This window comes from Ixodes scapularis, unplaced genomic scaffold (assembly GCF_016920785.2).
Source record: "Ixodes scapularis isolate PalLabHiFi unplaced genomic scaffold, ASM1692078v2 PGA_scaffold11__112_contigs__length_91849675, whole genome shotgun sequence".
Classification (NCBI taxonomy): domain Eukaryota; kingdom Metazoa; phylum Arthropoda; class Arachnida; order Ixodida; family Ixodidae; genus Ixodes; species Ixodes scapularis.
The window spans coordinates 12548818-12574530 of NW_024609837.1; the positions used below are offsets into that span (position 1 = coordinate 12548818).

Here is a 25713-nt window from a genome sequence, read left to right on the forward strand (position 1 = left end):
GTAGAGTGTTACTCCTAAGAACTTGATATTTTTAACTCGTGCCGTCAGAACTTTGATGAGCAGATGGCACACGTGTTCGAGTCGGGACAGAGACAGGCAACACGGATTAGTTGAACTGATAGCCTAAACATGTACTGCCTGCGCAGTTTGTTTCTCTTTTTTACCACGATATGAAGTATATTTGCTTTGTTCTGCAGGAGTTAAAATGGATATTTCTTTTTCTCTGTCTCGAAGACCACTAACGTCTAGGACGTTTTGTGTTATCATGTAATACACTACTGTCAGGGTGCGGCAGCCAATCATCCCTTGTTGCATAGGCGTAGACTACGGGGGGGGGGGGGGGGGGGGGGGCATCGGGGCTCATGCACCTTTGGTGAGATCTGGGGGGGGGGGGGGGGGGGGGGGGGGGCAGACCCGGGCCCGCGTTATGATCTTTACTGAGACGCTGTTTACGTGCCATATGTAACGAGCTTCTAGTAGTGGCATGGAAACAAAATAACGCCCACGTTGCCTTTATTGCCAAAATACATAGGAAACGGAATCCCAGCGTGCTTTCGTTAGCTTCAATCTCCAGTTCTGGCGAGAAGGTAACGCGCACCCCCCCCCCCCCCCCCCCCCCCCCCCCGGGAGAACTTCTCAGCCTGCCCCCCCAACCCCCCCCCCCCCCCCCCCCCCCCGGGGAAAATGCAAAATCTACGCCGCTGCCTTGTTGCTCATGCCGTGCACTACGGACTGAGTCTTTTACTCGGTGTGCAACGGGGTGTGTACATAAATGTATGGTCAATGTATTCGTGGTGTTTGTGTTTTCGTGTCGTCAGGTTTGTGTTTAATTTGTTGTGTGTGTAAGTATCGGTGTGCCAGCACCAAGACACCAAGGTGGTTCCTCGGCACCAAATAAAATTGATTCTCGATTATGTATCTTCTCTCACTCCAATCATACTGTATATAATGGGAGTGAGGGAAGATTAACTAGTGCAGCCGTAATAATAATGTGAACGAAGAGAGGAGAAAGGGATTATTGAATTGATTTCATTAATGTTAGGGGGAAGGAAAAGGGAAAGAAAGCTTGCGAAGAAAAGGGGCCACGAGCAAGTATCGAACCCGCAAAATTCCCCTATCCGGGGGCGACGCCGAAACCGCTTGGACCATCCTGGCCACTGGTTAAGGCGGACATAATTTTTGACCAGCCCTCTGTGTACTGTTAGTTTCGAATTCGCTTAACTGGGTAGACGACAACCGTGGCTGATTTAAGGCCCGCGCTATTTCCGACATGCGGCAGTGACGTGGCACGTCATCTCAGCTTGCAAATGTCGGGAAGGGCCCGTCTTCCAAGAGATCTAGGGAACCACTCCTCCCCATAGGGACACTGCTGAGCCGTACACAAAACGTGTGTATATATATATACAGGGTGTTTTTTTTTTTTTTATTCTTAGACATTTGTTTTAAAAAAACGTGAAAGCTACACTAATGCGGTTTGTGCAGGTGGGTTATACAGCCAGGCGGACATTATGTGGGTGGCTAATCTTTGAGACAAATCGGCTAATTAATTAAAATTCGTTAATTAACTTTTTCAAATGGATGCTTGGCCGAGTTGGATATTCATATTGTAGGAGAAGCGCAAGATTAAACTCACTCACGCGTGAGTGGTTTTTCAGCGTGAGTGAGTTTTTCAGCGTGAGTGAGTTTAATTTTGCGCTTCTCTTCCAATATAACTTTTTAATTAATGAAAATAGACATATGGTTCCAATTAGAAGCTTGCTGAGCGTCATCCAAAACCCCTAAATCAGTAATTTTTAGAAACACTTTGAGCGCGTGAGAAGCTCAGTAGTGCGCTGAAGTTACCGCTCGTGGAGCAGGTACACGGCTGGGGCTAGAGAGACGGAAAAATCGCGCGGGCGCCTTACCGCAAACGCTAGCCTTGTACGTGCTCCACAAGTGGTAACTTTAGTGCACTAAGTAACTTTAGTGCACTCACGCGCTCAAAGTCTTTATAAAAATTACTGATTTAGGGGTTTTGAATGACGCTCAACAAGTTTCTAATGGGAACGATATGTCTATTTCCACTAATTAAAAAGTTAATTAACGAATTTTACCACGCGCCATTAATCTTCAGAAAGATATTCGCGAAGCTGCTCTTTTTATTCTAATTTGGATTCAAAGCATTTTAGCACAAAATTAACAATCGTTTTCACGGTATAATTAAATATGATCTATTTTTTTTTTATGTACTGGATGTTTCAAGCTCTATTACGGATATCGATATATATTTGTCTACCCGTGTTGCGTGATACCTCTTTGTGTAAAAACTTTGAATTTCATTAATATTTAAAGCATTTTTAGCAATGTCATTCTTTTTTGCGTGTGCGTGCCTTCCTTTTTTATTCACGAGCATATTGGTTCCACTTCATTTATTTACAAAAATCACTACCTTCTCATGGAAAGTTTCGTAGGATTGGGCCCCTTTTTTTTAAAAGTAGAACATAAAAAATGGGAAAAAAAAATAAAAAGGGAAAGACTACGATGAATAAAGGAGGCACATTTGCACGTATTTGAAAAAAACCCGAGGCGAGTGAAAAGGAAGGGACAAACACAACGAAGTCTCAAAACGCAGCTGCAAAATTCATTCGCAGGAATAGCCTCTTATATAGACGGAACCATCGTCCTATGAATAAATTTGCATCCTGTGAATAAATTTTGCAGTTGCGTTTCGAGGCTTCGTTGTGTTCGTCCCTTCCTTTTCCCTTGTTTCGGTTTTTTTTTTTTTTTTTTAGGTTTGAACGTTTACCAGCTAGTCTGCGCCACAACTCTTATTTCTGCACATTTGCACTTCGCATATTGTCACGCGTGTTGCCGAGCGAGCGCGTGCATGGCCGAGTGGTTAGCGTGCTTGGCTGTCGCGCGAAAGATCCGGGTTGGATTCCAGGGAGCGGAATCTTTTATTTATTCTTTCTACTGGGCGTTTTGTTAGTTCGAGAATCTTCTCGTCCGATCCAGTTACGAATGTTCTACGAACCGAACGTTCTAGGCCGAATGTTCCAGAGAAACACGCGGGTACAAAAATGTGCTCCACGTGGCGAGCCAGAGTAAGTCTCGCCCCATTAAACGTTTAGTTTCTTAAGTATTCGCGGCCTCATCACTTGTCATTTGTGACAATATAATTTCAAGCTCTAAAAGCAGTACTTTTTTAACACAAAGAAATAGAAAGTTGATAATACAGAAACCAGCAAGCACTAACAAGAGCAATAACCAGGCGCAATTAATGAGCAAACATATACGCACTTCACACGAAAGTGCCTTAAAGTATTAAAAAAAGTAGAGAAAATATTTTACATTATACGCTGAAGCGAATCGTTTAAGGTGGACGCTGAAAAAAAAAAAAACTAAAATGATAAGCAACGAATATGAAGGCGTAACATGTCAGCAGCTTCAAGCATGAAAGCGATCGAAAATTTATGTAAACACTGAAAACAGTGGTGCTTTGAATGAGTGAGCAGATGTTGCATTTACAGCCCTCAGAAGGCCACTAGTTCCACTCTTTTACATTTTGGGGGGATAAATGAGAACTTGAAACAGTCATTGTGATATCGATATTCTGGTAGCTTCTTGTTCTCCTAACTGGTTTTAGAGTGACATAGTGTGTCCTATCGATTTTAAAGTTATCATTAATCAGGCTGTATAAAAAGGTGAGTGTATATTTTTCTACACGTTTGGAGTGGCTCGACTTCTGCTAAGCTATGCAGAGTTCTGAGTGAATTTAATCTTCTATATTTGCTACAAATTAATTTAAGTGCCTTAGTAGTGTATTTCGGTACACGATGAAACAAATTAGAGCGATGAAACGCATTCGATCGCTCTTGTCAAACAAACTCGGCTTTGCTGAGTAAATGTACGGAATTGGTCAACCTTTGGAAAGTCGCCCTGTAGACGAAGATACCTTTGATACGGATGTTGAAATTGAACTGACGAGAGTTAAACATGTCATGAAACAGGAACGGATCCAGGTCCACGAGGGCTTCTATGAATCGGCAGAAGACCTAATAGACCGATCTCACAGCTAGTTTGAGTACGCCACCGCTGCCGACATGCATTGTGGGAGCTGTAGTCTTTCTGCACGCGCAACAACCCTGCTGGAGGTCTGCGCGAGCAGACCACGGGGCAGCATGAGCTGTCGCGTGAACTGGCGTCTGCCTCCTACGAACTACAGTTATGGCGGCGTCACGCATGCGTGGAACGCTTGGTGAGATCGGTCTATTGCCGCGACCAAACCGCGCATACATATCTCACCTTAAACTCCCTCATTCCAGACTACCGCTTCGTGATAAACCCCAAATATAAACGTTGCAGAGTTACAAATGCACCATAATGGCTATCTCACAATGAGCCCTTATTTGTCTCGTATGCTTGGTTTGGGCAGAAAACTGTGTGTACTGCGTTTTCTGTAGTAGACCGTGACGTCGTCTTATTTCCAAGCAATTACTTATTTGCCTGCTGCGATATCATCGAAACAGAGCACGTTGGTGGTGTAAAGCTCCTCTCTTAAGACCCGTAACTTTTGAGGAGACAAAACGCAATGAAATGGTAACACATTAATTTAAATTGTTACAATATAAGAGGGTAATTGTAAAGGAGCACATCACCATCTCCCTAGAACTTGTTGGTGAGAAAAGAACCTTGATACCGTTTTTAGACGGATCGGGTCGGGTGGCAGAAACCCTACATTTCAGGAAATGCAAGTAAAAATGAGTCGTAAACGACGCGAAAATGGTCCGTTATAAGGAGATCTCAGTACAGAAAGCTTCAGCCATTTGTTGGAGCTGCTTGGTGAAAGAAGAGCAATCTTTTCATTTTGCCTGCAGACTATTTTAGACGATGTATGTAAGGCAAGCCCCGTGCTGCGTGTCACATTTTTTTTTGGTTGTGGAGAGCACCATTTGCCTCATTGTGTGAGCGGACCTTTCTTCCGGGTCGTTAATGGATTTCTCACCGTTATGTATCAAAGCTTATATCTAATGATTAATGACTAAAGGAGGTGACACTTACCCAGGTCGAAAGCTCGTGTCTACCGGTAAACACATTACTGAGCAAATACGTCTGGGCTCCTCATTCCAGGATGCCATGAGAAAAGGGTATTGGACGCACATATCAAAACAACAAAAGACGAATTTTTACAGAAGCTAGCGGGAAGTGGGCTAAGTCGAAAACATAAAAGAAAAAAAACATATCACCTTCACCCTCATTTCAAACTAAGCAAAGGTGATTTCCTCGACACTTAATGACCACGAACATATTCACTAATCACTATACATGAGAGGACAAGTTTTTGCACGACAGGTCTCGAGTTCTTCCCAGTCTCCGCACACAATCAAGTAGTCGAATTCCATGTTCACTATACATGAAAGGACAAGTTTTTGCACGACAGGTGAGCTGGGCCTCTTTTCGGTGCCAAGTGCGAACATCTCAATTGAGAAATCGGAATATCTCGAGTTCTTCCTGCAGTCTCGGCACACAATCAAGTAATCGAATTCCATGTGCCCTCCCTTGGACCTCATTTTTTCGACTTGAGGTCTAGCTTTTTAGATATTCAGGGGGGAAGATTGTACGTGCCAATGGTTATCCTGCGAGCACGACCGCTGTCGATGGAACGTTTATACTCACGATAAAGTCATTCCAGTACAGTCATTTACAACCTCTCTTTTCCAATATGTTCGCGTCTTTCTAAACCAGACGTTGGTCAGTCAGTACGAAAATTATACCTACAGATCTTATTTTGATATTTTACTCAATGCAAATCAGGTGACAACAAGCCACACCCTACCTGCTCTATTGTTTGAGAATGATCCGATACATATTAGCGAACGTGTAGATATTCCATCTGAGGATAAAGGACTCGCAGCACGTTATAAACAGACGGAAGGTTCTGCTCTGTGTGACCTTTTCAGTCCCTTATTCGTCGATATTGTTGAACAGTCGAAGTATCTAATTTTTTGGGGGGTAGACATCCGTATTGTCCTACGACAAAATACCGAAGACTTTAGACTTTTAGCTGCAACAATCCTCCCACATAAACACGTCGTTCACCTCCCGAAAATTATTTTATATCTTCGCACAGCACAGGTTTCAGCGTTTTGCTAGGCATCGAGAGGCGTCTTCACACATCACCAGCCACGTACCTCCTCTGAGGTCTTGAGATTAAAACAAGAACGGTCTCTCCGGGTCTTTCTCATATTGTCTTTGATGGTCTATACTCTCATCGTGTTCCTTCCAAACTGAATGTGTGCATGGTGAAGAGCGAAGCCTTTCAGAGAAGTCGCCAACGTGATCCCTTCAAGTTCGAACACTTTAACCTAAACACCAGTGTTTTGGACGTGGGAGGGGCACAAACGAGAGAAGATTATGATTTCCCAAAAGACATATACATGAAAGCGTATATGAACCTTCTTTACCGACTGAACAAGAAGGATGTTCCTTTTCCAAAAGGAACATTTGCCAAAGACCATTTTCTCTTGTATTACACTCTGAATCCTGAGAGTGAGAATAATGCTTTGCGTCCCATTTTAACTGCTAATGTAAGGCTAACCCTAACGGGGGAGGGGGGGGGGGGGGGGGGGGTAAAGTTTGTAACGTGATGAAAGAGTTCGAGTTTTACGCATTCTTTTTTCGACATCGTTGCACACGCAATTTCTATAGAGGGGCCTTCGCCTGCGATGAAAGATACAGGCAAACTCCAAGATTAGGACACTACATCGTGAACACCGCTCCAAGAAAATCGGCGGGCGAGCATTGGGTTCGTGGTTTTTATTTCCCCAAAAACCAAGCACATTAGCTGCTGTTTTTTTATAGCTTTAAAACGTGTTTTATTCTTTTTTGTACGAGGAATTGGACGATTTTATTGGAAATGTTCAAAGATTCTACTACAGCAAGAAAAGGATTGAAGGCTCAACGTCAGCAACGTGTGGACTCTACTGCCTATATGTCAAAGCCCTCTTGTGTCGCGGAGTACCGCTTCAAGAATGCACAAGAAAGTTATCGTCGACTGTTCACGACTTGAATGACCGGGCGATACCAGTACTTGTGCGAAAGGAATTCGGGTTTTCTTCGAAACAAGATATGACATGCTGTAATGTGTTTTAACCTCTCAAGTGAAAAAAAATACATGTTTGTTCTTATAACAAAACAAATGAACATGTAGCGCAGTGTGTCAGTCGAACTGAAGACCTGTTTGTTGGTAGTCGGATACGCCACACACTACGCCACGTAATCAGACAGGTTCTAGCACGCAAACGTTTCTCAGTCTTGCGTCATACGCGCACGCGTGCATAGACAGGTGCGTGTCTGAAGGGATATGGGGACACTTAATTGTCGGAGACCCCATTTATTCAGAAAATTTATTTCGTTTTTTTTTAATAAAGTCTCACAGTACCTAACGTGCATATACAACTTAGAGATGATAGATGCCACAGTGCTTGACCAACCACATACGGTATGTCAACTTCTCTACAGACTTATGTGTCAATTGAGTAGAGACGGTCGCACAAGATTCCAAATGGACCATTGGATACGAAGCCCACGGTTGCCTTGTAATGTGAGTAAAACAGTTGGACGGACATAGCGCATGACTTCTTGATTCCTGATGTAGAGAAACGTTCCAGACAGAACCAGTTGTAAGGTGCAGTCGAAGGCTTCGAGTAAATCGGAGTTTTCACGATGTGTATTTTGCTCCAGGCAGAGGGCGATATCATCGATAGACCGCGCTGTCACTTCTGACACGCGGAAAGTGATCGTGACGGCATCTTGACACCCCTATTGTCTAAAGGTTTCTCGTAGCTCTCTTAATATGCTTGCTCTTGTCGATGTAGTTGTCCTTTATGGCAGCTGTTATGAGAACTTAGATATCCTCTCCACTTTACGAGGTACTCTTTTCCATTCGCCGTGCGACGTTATCTAAAGATTGCTTCAAGAGACCAAACTTTACTGCGCGTTATTCGGACTCTTCGAAGCTCAGATTCATAAAAAAGAGCTTAAGACCGGCTCCCAATTGTCTTCCCTATTTACTATATTGTAAACTGTACGATTTCTAAGCTTTATTCTCTCGACGAAAAACACCTCGTCAGAGAACGACTGCTTGCATTTCTTCAAAGCATGTCGATTCTTCAAAATCCCCACCTGCTTCCCGAAATCCCCGAAGGGGTAGAGCCTTGCGAAAAATTCGCTTCCGTTCCTTTCGTTCACGTCTATGGGGCGTGCTCCTAACGTGCGGTGAAAACTTTTGTTGTAAGCATTTACAAGCTTAGAAAGAACCTCGACTAATCGGCGCGCTTTTGCATGTTCGATGTACTTCAAGATGCGTCGCATTAGCGTTCTCTGAACTCGTTCAACGAGACTAGCTTTTTTGTCGCTGTACCTACGGTACAAGCGAATATTTCTTTTCAAAAGAAAGGCCTTAACTGTCTTACTCCATAATCCTCTACTCCTGTCAGTATGAAGCAATTTGCATGGCTTTAGCTTTTTAAACGCGAGTTTAAATGCTCGCACAATTTCATCCCGTCTTATTTTTTTCGAATTGGAAAAACAGCTAGCTTGTGAGAGAAGACATGGACGGTGAACATTAAATATTGAAACCCATCGTTGTATTTGATCATCTTTTGTATTTCTACGAGCTCAAACTGATACAAATCATGCAAGCCATACGCAATGGTTTTACGAAAAAATCGAGGATGCTTTATTTCTCCATACAATGTATAAGCGTCCGAACCTTCTAGAAAACCCTCAGCTTCTCTTAGACCTCCAACGCTGCCTCTTGCGAGTTTGTCGAATCCTCCCAAGGAACCTGGGTGATCACCCTTGGAGTACACTTGGTGGCGAACGACGTCGACATGAGCGCTTCCTTTTTCTTTGATGACACTCGACCCTGTACTTGTTCAAATCGAGATGCGTGTTAATCACCGATGAAATGTCCCCTCTCATCCAGGTAGGCTAACGATCGTACAGTTCGTACTTGAGCAGCTGGATTATGTAATATGTTCGATTCCTCGAAGGGTTTCCCGCGGGCAATGATGCAACCGTCCGGATCATAAGCGAGAACAGATCTCACCGTGTTGAGGAGTCCAAAAACCTTTCTGTGTTGCCTTCGAGGGAAGACAGCGACGATCTCGTTGTCCTTCGAATAATCCACTTCTTCGTCTAAAACGGGAGCCATCCCTCCTCGACGACGCACTTGGAAGCTCGAGTTTGGATCGCAGCTGCTGGTGGAGACTCAAACGAATTAGACAACACACGACCGCCCTTCGGCGACGGAACAGAGTCAGGGGAACCTCGTCGAATGGTGCTCGTGGCTTTTGCGACCAATCTCTTAAGGTGATCCTAGTTGATGACGTTTTTTAGGAAAGTTCTGGGCAGCCAATAGGGGAGCGACCAATTCGAAATTGGCTGGAACTTCTACTTACTTGGCTTTTGAAACTAAATACATCACGATGGTCGAGAATGTTTGAATTGGGGATCGGTTTGTCATCCAAAATGATCTGTAATGTTGTTGCGTCCCACGCTAACACGGGTCTTATGAGTCCTAATAAAGTACGAGCACTTTGCCTACACGTTTTTCCGAGATATTTCACCATGGTGTTATTGTTTTGATCAAATTCCTTAGTCTGTGACGGATGATCGCATGATTCGGCCGCATTTAAAAATTGAGGCGGATCGTCGTCTGATTGAGAAGAAGGAGACCTTAACGTAGAGCGAAGCACCTCTATTATCTGCTTTACTTTCACGTCGTCGGCTTCGGAATGTTTTAGGATGTCGGCGACTGGGACTTGAGTCGTTGCTGGGAGACGCGGCCGCACAATTGCTTTTAGTTTTACGTCTTCTACCCTAAACGGTACCAAGTGATACTTTCTGACTGACATTTAAACTCCTACGACCTTAGCGATAGCTCTATCTTCGAGTATAGAGATTAAACCTAATATGGCAGGCAGCAGCCACTCTAAGAAGCCACCGCGCTTAAGTAACGTATACGTTTTATATTTTTATAGGGTCTCCTTCGATCTGCTAGGCTACTTATAACCCGAGCAAACTTTTTTCGTGTGCTTTTTAAAACAGTCGCTTACAGCAAGGTTTCCCGCGCATAAATATAGGCAAATCTCGCGAATATTATCTAGCTGCTCTTTTTTGGTGTGCTTCAATATGGCGCGCCTTTCTCTGACCGTTTTTGCTTTTCCGAGTAAGTGCAGAAACCGAGCGTGGTTCTTGAGATGTTTCATTAGGTGTCGTAGACGATTTCTGGGCCTTCGTCAGGCAAATTGTTCGCCCTCACACGAAAGTTGTCGGGACAACCTTGCGACAAATCGATCAAAATATTAGTGAAGGATTTTTGACAAGCATACCAATAAACAGCCGGAAGAGTATGACTTTTATTCCTGCCAAAAAGCTGCCTTGAGAGGATTCGCATTTGGTGTGTGATCCTCGCAGACCTAAATAAAATGAGCCACGTGGAATTTGAACTTATGGTGCGATATAAAGGATCGTTAAGACACCAGTTTTGCGTAACACAAATTACTCTAGAATTCCAATGATGTGAAGCACCAACGAAAAACGCGGATATTTGTTTTAGTTTCAAGGGTTCGTTAGGAAATTGTCGAAGATAACTAAATTACTTTCATCGGGGTCCAAATTTTCGGAAATGTTCTGTGTAAACGCGATGTCTAGGTGATCCTTGAAAAAAAGGTTGTTCGTAGAAGTACACATAAAATGTATCTTCTGGCGGGTTATCGAACATCTTGTTTCGGAAACCGGTTAGCTTTTTCACCATAGTCGATTTGCCAGATTGAGACGACCCACTTATCATTATCTCGCTGCATGGTGGAAAACGAAACTTATCTGCTATATCCATCGCGTATGGCTGAAACTATAACATCCAAAGAGTCACGTGACAACCGTCAATATATATCACACAGAAGGAATCAGTGTTCATGGACGGGAGCGCTCGTTGTAAGTGCCTACCACACGGGACCTTGTCTTGATCCGATGCAGTCCTTTAAAAGGGACACAAAACTCAGTTATCCAGCGCTGCGTGAGTGTTGTTTCTTTGTGTGTATCTGTTTTGATGGTGTGTTGTCTGTTGTGCGCTGCGAAGTATTATCAGTTATCCTGTTTTCGTGTCTCTTTATTAAAGAACTTTGAGAGCTTCAACGTGGCTTCGTGATCGAAATTTATCCGATACTGGTGGCTTTCCTCTAACCAAGCGTCTAATTTGCTATATATTGAGAGGACATCGTCGCAGGTACAACGCTTTTCCTATGATGCAGGTGTCTTCACACTCGAGGCCGTACTCCCGCGATGCAAGGACATCCACCTCGTTTAGACACTGTCTCAAGTTCAGAGATCAACTCCTGTCCATGTTCACGCCCGCCTTTCTCGGGTAATCCGCTTTGGACCAAGCGCGCATTACAAGAACTGACTGGGGACAACGATAGACTAATGTCCTCAGAGAGGTCCACTTCTCGCGTGCAATTTCCGTACGGGTGCGAATGCGTCATGTCGAGACTGACGGCAAGCGCGGTTACGCAAAGAAAAATGAAAGACGCCTACAACTGCCTGTAATGCCGAATTAGAGCGCAGCTCTTGAGGAGGAGGAGCGGAAGGTACGAGGGGAAAAGTATGCAACTCCTTCCCTCCCCTCCTCTTTTCCTGCTCCCCTCCCATTTAGCGGCAAGTTTTAGCTACATTTCCAGCTAAATTCAGCGGAAAAATTCACCGCAAACTTTAGCGGGGAAATTCCCCGCTATATTTAGCGGGGAAATTTTTCTGATAAGTTTAACGGGCAAATATTTTTGCTAAATTTAGCGGGGGAAATTTTCCCGCTAAATTTAGCGTGGACTTCTTTCTGCTAAATATAACGGGTAATTTTTTCCTGCTAAATTTAGCGGGAAAATTTTCCTCCTATATTTTGCGGGGAATTTTTTTCCACTCATTTAAGCGGGGAAATGTTTCGGCTAAATTTAGCGGGGAAATTTTTCCGCTAAATATAGCCAGCAACATTTTCCCCTAAATCTAGTGGGGAACTTTTTTTGCTAAAGGTAGTGAGGAAAGTTTTCGGGGAATTTGTTTCCCTAAGTGTAGGGGGAAATTTTTTCCCTATATATAGCGGAGAGTTTTTTCCGCTAAATTTAGCGAAAACTTTACCTCCTCCTCTTCCTCCCCCGTGATCCTCGAGACGTCACTCGTGACGTCACACGTGATGTCTCATGCGACGTCATTAGGGAGTTTTCGTAGACCGCGTTTCCCCCTCCGCTAAGCCGTCCGCAACGAAGAAGCCGCTACTGCGCCTGCGCACCGATGGCCTTGGCTGTAGAGTTCTGGGTATCGTAGCGGGCTGAGGAGAGCGTTGCGGAACGGCGAAAACGATCTACGAAAACTCCCTAATGGTACGTTTACACTTGCGGATCCGCTAGCGAATCCGCCCAGCTTTTGCCGCTGGGGCGAAACGCAGGTACCCTGCCCCCTCCGCGGTAGTGCGTTGGCTACGCAATCAAGCTCACGACGTCTCTATCGGCCTTCGTGGTGGTCATGCACGGTGTCGAAAGCTTTCCGTAGTTCACGCGACTATCCTAGTGGGTAGAAAAGCTGACATTTCGGTCGATCAGGGGCGGGTTCCGACGTTCTACAGGCAGAGATTAACAAGGCAGCGAGCTTGGGCTGTGGCACCCGGAATAATCAACAAACTCTTTCCCGAACCAAATCACCGGTGCGAAGCCCGTTAAAATTACGAGTCAATTCTTTTCGCGGCGGATTCAAGTGACGGACGTGAACATCAAGTTTCTCCGTTGATTTGTCGAAAGCTAAGACTACAGCGCTAGGACTACAGCGCCTTGGATGTCTCACCAGCGACAGGTGCCATCTTGTTTCGGAAGTCACTGACGTCACGTCAGCGTCGCGTTGTGATTGGTTGCAGCTTTGCGGTTCGTGAAAGCGGTTGGGAGAAATCGGTCCCGAAGCGGTTGGCAAAAACGCGCTCCAACCGCTCGATCCTATACTTTGTCTCATCCTACGATGGACTAAAGGCCAAAGTCACTGGCCGCCAGGACCAATCACATTATACGCTAAACTATTTATAACATGCCTTCCTTTCATCAGGGGTGGACAAATAATGCGCCGAACCCAAAAACGCTGTATCATTTCTATTGCTTCGACACTGCAAACAGTTTGTACGTCGCGGCTTTATTGCAATGTAAAATTGTTGAGTCACTCACTCCCATTCGATTTGAACCACTTTCTGTCCATCCTCATCAGTGATCCGAAACGCGGGCACTGATAAGTGCATCAAAGCCCAATACCACGCAATGTGTAAGTGGCTCGTGATTGGATCTGGCGGTCTGTAGCTTTTTCCTTTAGTCCATCGTAGGGTGAGACGAAGTATAGCCGCTTTGCGGTTGAGAACGCGCGGATCCGCTTTGCGTTTGCGGATCCGCTTCCAGTGTGAACGCGCCAGCTGTGCTGTAAAAATCCCATTGCGAGAAACCTCGCGTGTCTTGATTCCATAATGAACGTTCGCGCGGACTCGGGCCTGTACGTCTAATAAATTAACTTGCCGTTAAAAGGAAGCTTTTATTACCCCCTCCCGAGTATTTTCTGATGTCACGACGAGTATTTTTTTTTTCTCGCGGTCTGTCTAGTTTAATAGTTCCTGTCCAGACATGAAAAACCATTTTTTTTACAGCAATCTGTTGTTTTTTTGTTTGTTAGACGAGCACGTCGTTAATTTTTCTCGCTAGCGGCCCATCTGCTGCAGCCGTCGTCGACTCTAATTCGAGCTTTGTTTCCTGCACAGTAACAATAAAACGAGACAGACCTCGTTTTGAGTTGGTACTCAAGGAGACGAGTAAAAGTACGCTAATTTATTCTCTAACGTACGTGCACATCCGTTCCTGTCACTGCTTAAGCTATTAAAAAGATTTATGCGTTAAGCTATCGTGTATGTCTGACCTGCACGTGGAGCGTTTACGTCACTGCGAATGGCCAGGATGATTCCACTTCCTGCAAGAAAGCACGCTCCGGTTGTTGTTTTCACTACCCGGGTTCTATAGAAGCGCCAAGCCTCCGCACCCTAATTCACGACCTAGGTAAGGGGCAACTCGTTTATGTCAGTATTGAATATAAGCCTTGATAGATATCCGTGAGAAGTTCACAAACGACCAGGAAAGAAGGTCGGCTCACATAATGAGGCAAATGGTGCAATCCAGAGACAGAAAAATGTGACACGCGGCATGGGGCTTGCCTCACATTCATCGTCTAAAACACGGTGTCGAACCGGTCATTATTTCGGTTCGGTTCGGGTTCGAGTTCAGTAGCATTGTATTTTGTTCCGGTTCGGTTCCGGTTTAGGGTAGCGCACATAGTAGGGAGTTTTAGTAGACCGTGTTTCCCCCTCCGCTACGAAGAAACCACCACTGCGCCTGCGCGCCGATTGCCTTGACTGTAGAGTTCCGGGTAGCGGAGAAGCTTAGCGGAGGGGGAAACACGGTCTACTAAAACTCGCTAATATCACTCCGGTTACCAGTTTTTATTAAGCGCGAACCGGTTCAAACAGGTTCCTAACTCGGCCTTTCAATATTGATCGAGAACTTCCTGCAGCCTTTTCTTGGCACGAGATACTTCCCATAGACCCATCCCAAAACTTCTCCCTCTTCAGGCAGATCTGAAAATCCTGCACGTGAAATGCGCAAAAGACACCATTATTGCGGCAAGGCTATTCCTTGTATCATGCTGTTCTTAAGTGAGCTATATATAAGCGATCGGCTTGCCATTTTTATGGTATCTTTTGCACACGCAGCTATGCAGTATTTCAAACTCTGTCAGAAGAGGGCGTAATTTCCGGATGGGTCTATAGACTTTTCGAAAAAAGAGCTTGTGTCCGGTGCCATCGTTAGTGTTCGCGCAGATAGCGCGTGTTTTGCTCGCTTCCCAAAGCGACCAACACGCACGTGTTCGTCGCTTTGTAGAACACCCACCGTGTTTTACATAAATTGTTCTACTTACTAGATTCCCAACGAACAAAAACACGTGCGGAAGATGTTAGTCTCCAAAAATAGCAAAACAATAAAACCCACCAAAAAAGGCAACAACCCTGAGTCTCAACTGGGCAGCCCTCCCCAGATCCTCTCCAGAAGGTGTCGGTGGCTTCTTCGCACGCCAAACAAAACAACTCTTAATAGTCAACAAAAACTCGAAAGTAAAGCCACAAAGTAGGGGCGGGGGCCTAATTTGTTTTATCGTGTACCGAAATACACTACTGGCAAATTCTTTCGAGTTTGCTTATATTGGTTAAAGTGTGGGGATCCTGGATGATTTCGGCACATTCTACGAGAGCCCTAATCAAACATCTTTAGGCTGTTAGCTTCATTTCACGTGTCTTAGCTTACGGCTTATGTACCATAATTTTAACATTGCCTTTTGGCACAACGAGTCGATGTGGTAATTCCACCTAAGATCAGATGTCATAGTAATACCGATATATCTAAAAAATTAAACCTGTTGAAGAGCAATATTATGTAAAGTGCATGAAAGAAAAAAAATTACTTTTTTTTAAATCATGGTTTAAAAAAAAAATATTATATATTTTCCCTGTTCGGCACCAATTTCCGATTGTCTCAAGACTTGAGTTGGGGGTCTCTTGTTCTGCATTGTTATTTATATCATAAAATATCATCCGGTCGTCTACAAAGAGGCGAAAATTTATGTTTTTATTATGTTCATAGCTTATTTACGTACACGTACAGATTCCATGTGGTATGCCCGAGCGCTTCGGTAATGGTGCTTGTATGGCGTCTCAACAAAATATACCATCCTCCCTCCCGCCCTCTCGCGTAATGCCGAATGAACCTTTCAGGCATCTTAAATACAAAATAAATATATAAATAAAAAGGATGTGAGCATTACATATATTAACCAAGCCGACAAGCCTTCTCGACAACCAATAACATTTGCTGTCCCGTTCGATATCGACCGCCTGAAACACGATACTTTGGTACCGTAACCGTCGATATAAGCTGCTCCTCGGCGCAGAAGAAAAAAAAAATGCAATACGGGACAGGTTACTGACCGCGTTCGAGACACCGTATTTCCCAGACAGCCGCACTGTAGTAGAAAAGAAAAACATTTCTAGGCCCTTAGAAGTCACGCCACATGTGGAGACGCAGCTGCTCTGTCGCCCACAGACTGACATCCGAGACGCAGCCTGTGCAGATGTATTAATCCAAAGTATACGTGCTACCTCGCTTGTAGATATTCGAGACTCTGAGATATGAAGTATCTGCTTTCTTTCTCTCTCTATGTATGTTTGTATACAAACTTTTTTTTTTTTTTTTTTAGGACAGCAATTTTGTTTTGCTAAGATTCGCAGCAGATACCCGCCGGCAGTGTTGCCAGATTGGGCTATACATAGCCAAGTTGGGCTACATTTCTTTTTCTAGTAGGCGTCAAACATTTTTGGTGGCTATGTGGCTATTTCTAATGATGCAGCAAACTTTAGTCGAAACCTCAAGTTCGACGTCGAACTTTTAGGTTCGATTAGTTAATTTTCGAACTTCTTATCAGCACCAAAAAAAAATGTTTTCTTTTTTGGCCAGTCGAGAGAAGAGAGAGGAAGGAGAATGGCTTCAAACTTCAACAAACTTTGGGGTTTTCGCAATGCGCAGTGAAGCAATGCTTGCAGGGTTCAAGCGGTCTCCTCACAGCGCAGTGGAGCAAACCAAACAGATTGCACTATTACCACAGGCCCAGTAAGTTGGTAGCGCGTCTCGTACCCTGACCCAGACTGAGCTCTCCAAACGCTTCTTTGGTGCCCATTGTGAGAATTCTTAGGCACCCAAGTCCGCAGCTTCACCGCTAAACAATAGACTACCTTCCAGTCGTCGCCCACCCCAAGAAAAGACAACGCAATTATAAATAGCGTGAACCGGAACGGGGAACACTCATATTATACACAAAGAAAAAGAGACGGGTGGGATATTGGTACAGACCTTAGATATTGGGGTTCTGGTTTGAAACTCCCAGGGTTCTGACTGTTCTGGTTTTGTATTCTGTTCTTTTTACTGTAGGATCATATCTCCCGGGCTTCAAAATAAAACTGTCTTTGTGTGTTTTGTATTTCTGAAAACTTACGAAGGAAGGTTCAGTGCTAACAGATTTTCATCATTCCGAAACATTTTTTCTTTTTTTAATCTGGGGCGTCTGGGCCCGCATCTGGGGCTTGAAAAAGGGTATGTAACGTGTTTTGTATGTGTATGAAAAATTGTCAACAAAAGGCTTATAAATAATTGTTTTAGTATTGGCTATTTTGGCTATAATATTTTTACGGCTTTGGCTAGATTTGGGCTAAAGCCCCAGCCGTTTGGCGGTCTTTTGGTGGGACCACCTGGCAATACGGATTTACCCGGTGTCCTTCGTCGTGTAGGGCCACCGTAGCAACGTGACGCCGCAACGTCACGTGACATATCATAGTGTCACGCGACGTAACCTAACACCGTGACGTTCAGCGGGAAAAATATTCCGCTAAATTTAGCGAGAAAATGCCTGTGTGCAGTGTGACTCTGTGTACAGCAAAGTTTGCAGCGGCTGGGCTGTCCGGCCGGCAGTTCATTTGTGTTATAGCGTGACGTAGTAAGTTACCGCGTGATGTATCGCAGACCAATCGGCGCGTGCCGTGCGATACCATTATCTGTATATAAGCGCCGCACTTGAATAAAGCCACGCTTCTTTTCTGTTGGAAGACTGTCCTGCCAAGTTAGTACAATTTGCAAAAAAAAACGGCAAAAAACCGTAATATTTTTTTTTTGTTTTTTGTTTGTTATCATATTGTTTTTTTGACACAACCTTTATTCTCGATATGGCGAACGCTTCTACCAAAACGCGCCTCTCTGCGCACACAAGGGAAGGCGTAGCAAAAAATTGAAGGCGTTGATCGCGTCTTCAATTGTTTATTGTTTACCCTTTAGAGGATAAACAACACCTCCGCGGTGAATTTTTAAGTTTCTTTTTTTCTTCGTTTATTTTAGCCCTTTGGTGGTTGTTAGTCGGACAAAAGCAAACGCGCTGTTCGAACTATTTTCTATCCTCTTCATTGCACACTGAGACCTCGTTCGTAACGAACCGGTAGATTTCCGACGGCCGTAGGAAAGTCAAAGCAGACGGTGCAACGACTAGCAGACGACGTCCTTTCCGCCACCACCACCCACCCGGAGTAATCCTCCAATCAGAGTTCAGCGCCATGATGTCTGCGCGAGGAGCAGGCAGACTTGCTCGCCGTATACACATTTGCGAGTATGTCGTCGGGGGGAAGCCGTCTTGCTCCCTTGGGGTACGCTCGGGCGCGCCATAATCCGAGTACCACGCTGCGTCGTAATCGGATTATGACGTGCCCAAACGTACCCCAACTGGCCAAGATGGCGGCCCCCTGACTCCGTACTCGCAAACGTGTTGGTGGCGCTGCTCTCGGCACGGCGCATGTGCGCTCTTCACCTCACGCGAATCTGATTTCTACGCATGCGCAGTTCCCACAACTAAAACGGGCAATCGACGGCTTTTTTTTTTTTGTCTTTTTTTTAGCAGCGACGCGATTCGCACCGCTATATTTGGCTTCCAGTGACGTCACACCAGCCGCCATTGTGGTGATTTCGCAACTGGGTGCGTACCTTCTGCACAGAAAGGTTCCCACTTCCGAATTTAATTTTTCTGTGCAAGAACAATTAAGAATAACTCGGAATGACCACCGGGACGGGGCAATGAAGTCACGTGCAAGCCACATATATATATAAAAAAAATGTCATGTCTTGCCGGCATTGGTTGATATTTTTTTTTTTTATAGAGCGCCGAGAGTTTGAATTTCTAAACGAAAGCCCAGCATGGTTCCGAGGATTAAAAGGAACTATGATTTGAGTGGTCCTACGGTCCAACGACCCGTTCATCCAATGACAGAATATACACCAACACCCTCGCGGTGGGGGGGGGGGGGGGGGGGGGGGGGGATGTGTGAGAATAAGCAAACCCTGCAAACCTGATCGCCGCTCGTTCAATCTTCGAGAACGCGTCATCATCTTCGCGCAAAGCCGCGTCGTGTGTAACCGAAAACTGCTCCGTTTCGCCTTGTGATGAACCGTAAGAAACGCGGCGAGCCATCAGGGCCAATCCAGAGGCATGCGAGTGTCACGTACGGGACCTTTGCGGAGGGGCGGAGCGTAGCATAGTCACGTGTTACGTTGACAAAGTGGGAATGGCTGGGATGACAGGTAGCTTCCACTGCTGTCTATTGCAGGGCAAAGCGGAGCGCAGCCCATACTAGGGGTAAATGGACTAACAGCACAACCAGTGGGAGAAAGAACACGAGAGGAATCAGAAAGAAACATGAACATGGTCTCACTCTCCTGGTTGGCTGCCCTGTGCGGGGAAAGAGGAGGGGAGGGGGGGGGGGAGAAGAAGAAGAGGTGAAGGGATACGCAAACTGGCACACAACACCTAATAGGAAATAAAAATACGCTCGCGCACACAGATCACTGAACACACTGATTAAGTTGTGCTTCTTAAACGCAGAAGTTGGGATGCGTTTCCTTTGGGAAAAGCGGAGGAGCCTCTGTGACCTTGGTTTCTCTGCGAGGGTTATTCTATCTGAAGAGCACAACTAAAAGCAAAAACGAACAAACAAACAAAAAGAATTGGGACGGTTCGATTTCAGTCCCGGGAGTGCACTTCCGGGAGTTTTCTCTTTCGATGTCGTAGAGCGTCCAGTCGCGCAAACAAGCGAGTAGTTGTTACGCTCAAAAAACCGTTCCCAGAACAATTCTAAGAAAAAGCAACCTTTCGCTCACCGTCAAAAAACACCACTGAGGTATTCCGAAAAAGAAAGAAAAACATTGAACAGCTTTTGTTTCAGTTTTTACACGCAAGCAAAAAGGCACTTCGTCCTCGTCCAATTTGTTCCAAGTATGAAGAAACAGTAAGTAAACAGGCGAGCTGGTTGATGTTACACATTTTGGACGAAACCGGAAACAACGGACGAAGAAGTGAACAAACACAAAACGTCTCAAACGCAGTTACAAAACTTCATTGACACAACCTTTCTACGAGTTGCGTCACTTTCGCCCTGTTAGTAGTTTTTATTCACGATAATTTAAAAAAAAATGATTGCGTAGCATTTTTGTTCATTTCAATTTAGACGTGTTTTTTTTTTCCTCCTCTTATATCTTAGGTGGTAGCGTGGCGCCGTACGTCAACACTTTTTAAAGAATATTTTTATTTATTTTAGGTTTGTTGTAAAAAGAAACATGTTTTTCGAACATTGCTTTATGTAACTAAATTTGAACGTCTAACTGTATGTTAGGATTGCAGAGAGCGGTACTTCAATTGATCGGTGTTGTAAACGCTGCTTTTTAAAAAAAATGAAAGCCGTTTACAACTCCCTGTAACGCCGGATTAGAGCGCAGCTCCTGAGGAGGAGGATGGGAGGGTACTGAGGGATATGGGATGGAAGGCTACTGAGGGATAGGTGACTCCCTGAGGTCACGTGACCTCAGGGGGGTTCACGTGACCTGAGGGGTTCACGTGACCTCAGCAGGGTCACGTGACCTCAAGGATGGTCACGTTGCATGAGGGGGTCACGTGACCTAAGGGGGTCTCAGGGGGTCACGTGACCTCAGCAGGGTCACGTGACCTCAAGGAGGGTCACGTTGCATGAGGGGGTCACGTGACCTAAGGGGGTCTCAGGGGGCCACGTGACCTCAGGGAATAACCCTCATGACCCTCGTGAGGGTAACCCTAGTAAGGGTAACCCCTCGTGACCCTCGTGAGGGTAACCATCGTGACCCTCGTGAGGGTAACCCTAGTAACCCTTGTGAGGGTAACTCTCGTGACCATCGTGAGGGTAACTCTCGTGACCCTCGGGGTAACTCATAACCCTCGTGACCCTCATGAAGGTAACCCTCGTGACCCTCGTGAGGGTAAGCCTTTTGAGGGTAACTAACCCTCGTAACCCTCAAACTCCTCGTGAAGGTAACCCTCGTGAGAGCAACCCTCGTAACCCTCACGAGGGTTACGAGGGTTACTCACGGTTACGCCGACGGCGACGCCGACGGCGACGGCGACGCCGCTCAAGCCGGAAACGGGCGCCTTAGAGCTGTGCTCTAAAACTAATTGAGTTCCGGTTATGGTTCCCCTATTTAAAATGTAACAAAGTTACAAGTAAAGTTACTACTCAGTCAATAAAGCTAATGAAATTACACTTTTATCCAAAGAAGTTTTCGATATACATTAGACTACAAGCGAGTCACAAGTTCATAATGAACTTTTTTTCAGATATTTTATCACAATTTAAAATGAAAATAAAAAGGTGATAATCCAGGGTACCTAAGCTGCGCCCCAGGGAAGTGAGCTCCTAAGAGACAAAAACAGGCCCCTAAAGTTCAGATATCGGCCTTGTGCTGACGTATAGATGAATTTGAAGCAATTTTAAATGTAACCGAGATGATTTTAGAAGTTATCAAAAAGCCAGAACTAAGTTATAACGAAAACTAGGCTACCATAGTAACTCAATATTGCAACTAGTTACAATAACTTTGTTGATCGTAATCTGATACTTTGCAAGTTTGGTCACACTGTGTACAGTCGCACTGAATGCATTATGAGCAAATGACAAGCGGGCTGTAAGCCAGTTAAAGCTTTTTTTATTAATAGTTTTTTTTTCTTAGTTACATTTCCCGGCAACCTTATTTTGATCTGGAGAGTTTACAATATGAATAGAAGTATAAACAAGAGAAAGGCCGCAACTCACTTCTATTACAGTTTTAAGAAATGCGCGGAAATTCGAGAGAGAAAGAGAATAAATTAATGTCGTGTAGAGATAGGCAGCGTTAAAAACGGCAATGTTCAAGGTTGTTCGCCCGGCACAACAGCCGTTTGGTAATACGCGATACTTTTAGTGCATGTGAACTTGCACCGTGCTTCATCAAAGCGTGATACGGCCACTGTACTAATACATTAGCGAGTTTTAGAATAGGGGGCCCCAGAGCTTTGGGTGCCCCAAACAGCTTGGGGCGCCCCAGTGTGCTTGCGCAGAACTTCTGCGCATGGGCACTGGGGCGCCTCAAGCTGTTTGGGGCACCCAAAAGCTCTGGGGCCCCCTATTCTAAAACTCGCTATTGTTTGTTATTCTGGCTGGGCATTAATAGCGAACAAAGCGCATTTCATGAAGTACGTGGTCGTCGTGACCTTCCCCATTTCCCCGTTTTTTATTCGTCTTGCCTATTTCGTCTCGGGGATCGGTGGCCGAGTGGGCTAGCGCAACAACGACCACGTGGAGCGAAACCTCGCGATGCAGAACCCAGGGATCCTGGGTCTAATCCCCACCCCTGCCCGTTTCAATATGAATGAGCATTGTACCGGTGCGCCTTCGCTCATCACCACTGCGTGGTGCACATTAAAGACCCCAGGCTAGCGGTAGTACTGCACTGGCTAAATTTCTCATCTACAGCTGGGAGACTCGTCGCCCGTTGAGGTAGACCAAGTTCTAGGCTGTATAAACATACACATAACATTCATATATAATTGGTTAGGGTTTTAATATTCGAGTCAACCGTCACCAAGAAAGCCGATGTGAATTGCACCGGCTGAAACCTCTTGTAAGCTTTTATAATTCCCAGTACCTGCATCGCAGGAGAACTTCGACCGTGATATATCGTTTTCGTAGCGAAAAACTACGAAAAACAGGTTTGTGCGGTCTTTATTGTAAGCTGTGCAATCGCAGTAAAATAAGCGTACGCGGGTTTAAAAACGATACTTTAAACGAGCCTCATGGAAATCCAGACTCAGCCATAAAATGCACGTGACCAAGCTTTAAGTAAGACATAGTTCAAAACGGAGACACGGAAATGGAGGCAGAGGACAACCTCACGCCTCAATCATCATGTCAAGCTGTCATGCGTACAATGTACGACTCAATATATCATTCTGGAGATACGAGGCGTTCCCAACGTCTGCTTGACGTATTATATGACTATACGATGTGCGGCACGTAAAATATCACTCACGAATAAAAAAAAAAAAAAAAAAAAAAAAAAAAAAGTCGATGTAAATTTGATTTTTTATTTCAGAACGAGAAAAGAAGGCAGGTGGAAACCAAAGCAAAGCACGTTATGAGCTTCTTTCGAGTCCGTTTTATTCCGTGTTCTAAACGCCCTGTGTTAGGATAGAATGAATCATGCAGCGTAAATCGAAACAGCACCCAGCCTCGCCGCGCGCTGCAACGTGGGATAGCCGTGGGGCCCCATGGGATTTTTCCGAAGAAGGCTATTAGCGCGAAAAAGAATTCGGCGCTTTTCTTTCCTGTTTTGTTTCTGTGTTACTCACAAAAGTGTTTGTGAGCTTTAAAATTTACTGCCTAAATTGGTGTTTCGGTGGCGCCCTCTTATGGTTCCTAACACTGACGTCACAAGTTCGATGGTGCGTAAAAAGTGCGGTTGAAGTCATCACGTTCCTCAATCAACCCCGTCAAAGTTGAGAGTCTGACTTTGTTCTGATTTCAATCGATGAGAGCAGAACTCATCCTACTGATGACGTCACAGTGAGCGTTTGACCAATTGTAGAAGGCCGATGACAGCGACGCTTCAGGTCGCGCGCGTCGCCAATTCACCCTTAAGCTGCGACTGCAACCAACGCCACGAGCACGAGAGCTCGTGATGACTCCTTCGAAGCGTTCTCGCGCAGAACGACAGCTCGCGCTAGAGATGCATGTCTCAAATCGAGGAGCGCGGGATAGCTCGCGCTTGTGACTTTGGCTGCACTCTCAGCTTAAAGCGTGTTTCACATGCAGCGGTTTTGGCCCTAGAGCGGCGGGATTTCTGCCGTCGCGGCGCTCTGGCCAGCACCAGCGGTTGAGCGGCACGAGCGCCGCGACGGCAAAAATCGCGCCGCTCTAGGGCCAAAATCGCTGCATGTGAAATACGCTTAAGAGTGAACGAAGTATAGTAAGCTTTATGATAGCCTAGCTCTTCCATAAGACAAAGAACAAACACTGACAATCATCTGCTATGGCCACTGACAAGGTGAAAAAGGCAGGGAGGAGGTTCAGTTGTTCTGCCTATAAGGAGTATTCACTGGGCGCCATATTTGTGGGTGCTGTCTAGAGCGCATGCTCAGAACGAGCCCACATTAATAGGCTGCTAAGACCGGCACTCTTGAGGGTGCAGAATCCACGTTACAAAAGAACTGTGGAAGCTAGCCATCAGCACGCGCTCAGCATTTGCGCACACATCTATGGCCGCCAGTGAATACTTCCTATAGCGCGAGCTTGCCACGTTCGACAACACCTCGGCATCTCGTGCGGCGGCGGAAGCATGGTGGAAGGCACGGAGCGCATGTTTACGGCAGGGTGTCCAAAAGACTCTCCTTGCCGTTCTTATTCCATTGGCGACTGCAACTACCCTCTGTACAAGAAGAACGACCGAAGATCAAGAAGCTCACCTGTGGCACGCTACAGAGGAGACTGATAATCCAAGCCCAGGAAAGCATTATCTTCCCACGCCGTTGCGCGTCGTTCACCTTGAGAGGATGCAGTACGGCGAAGTAGCGATCCAGGCTGATGCAAACTAGGACCATGGACGAGAGGTAGGGTCCAAATGCCCTGAGCACCTGCATCAACTTACACATGGCGTTTCCCGCCCTCCACTGCACAGTCAGTCTCCAGCCGACCTCGAGCGGAATCATGACGAAAGTGACGATGAGATCTGCGACGGCGAGGTTCAGGATCATCAGCGTGATCCTGGACTTTCGGTGCCTCTTGCTCAACAAGCTCACGAAGACCGGCACGTTGCCGGCTGCGGCCGCGACGAAAAGCACAGTGTAGACGATGACCTGCACCAGCGACTGGGTGTTGAAGGTCAGTTCTTCCGGGAGGAGCTGGTCAGGACTGGATATGTTGTGGAAAAAGTCTCCCCGTTGGTCTTCTGTAGAAGTGTTTATGCTGTGACGAAACTCGTAGGCAGCTTCGAAAGGAATCGCCATTGTCGAACAAACAATAATCACTCTGTGCAATCGCGCAACTGGTGGCAATAATGGTTTGAGCAGTCTTGTGTAGGTCCGGATCAAACAAAAGTTGTCAGACTCTTCCGATGCCTGTGGCGTTGAGGACCTTGCGTGCTGTTCTTGTCGCCGTGAGTTCTTTAAGAAGTAAAAGAATCCTCCAGTTTTACACTAAGGTTTCACAACCATCTTGAGGACGAGTTGTAGGTCATGCCTCGTTGGCGGCTTTCCACCATATCCAATGTAGTCGCTCCAGCGGAGCGCCGCTCGGTCACAAACGCTGACGCATGATTGCCGAGTCATCACGCTCCTTCTTCCAACTTCCCTTAGACTGATGACGCAATAATTTCGATGTAAAGTTTCGAAGGCGATGGAAGAACTCCGTCGAATTTGCGAGGCGCCGATGCTCAGGGTATTTCACAAGTGCAACTTAGAAGTTCAGAGTCTTCGCGCCCGAGACTCTCAGACAGAATCATGTTGCGAGATTATGAGGGAAGGTGGTATAAGGTGACGGAAGACACTCTTAATGGGTGTCTTAGGGAATCTTTTTCCACCGCTCAGATGTTTTCCAAGGAAATCTTCTTCCAGAATAAGCCGTGGACATCTTCAAGACTACCACTCGGAGCCAGCGCACGGCCCGGAGTTCAAACCGCGACTGAA

The 25713-nt window shown here is 45.6% G+C and overlaps 1 protein-coding gene across 1 annotated transcript; it reads right to left on the minus strand.

The window, feature by feature from the left end:
• Positions 1-3857: 3857 nt before the first annotated feature.
• LOC120837593 (gonadotropin-releasing hormone II receptor-like) lies at positions 3858-25035 on the minus strand. The gene is made up of 2 exons (XM_040207071.2): positions 24496-25035; positions 3858-3959 (listed from the first exon to the last, which is right to left on the minus strand). The coding sequence occupies exons 1-2, from the start codon at positions 25033-25035 to the stop codon at positions 3858-3860; spliced, it is 642 nt and encodes a 213-aa protein (XP_040063005.2).
• Positions 25036-25713: the final 678 nt, after the last annotated feature.

Bases quoted from the DNA above. Each gene is read 5' to 3' on its own strand.
- LOC120837593 (XM_040207071.2), bottom strand. From the start codon at position 25,035: ATGGCGATTCCTTTCGAAGCTGCCTACGAGTTTCGTCACAGCATAAAC. The intron at 3,960-24,495 runs GTGAGCTTCTTG...AACTCTCGTCAG, and splicing joins TCCTCTGTAGCGTGCCACAG to TTCAATTTCAACATCCGTAT.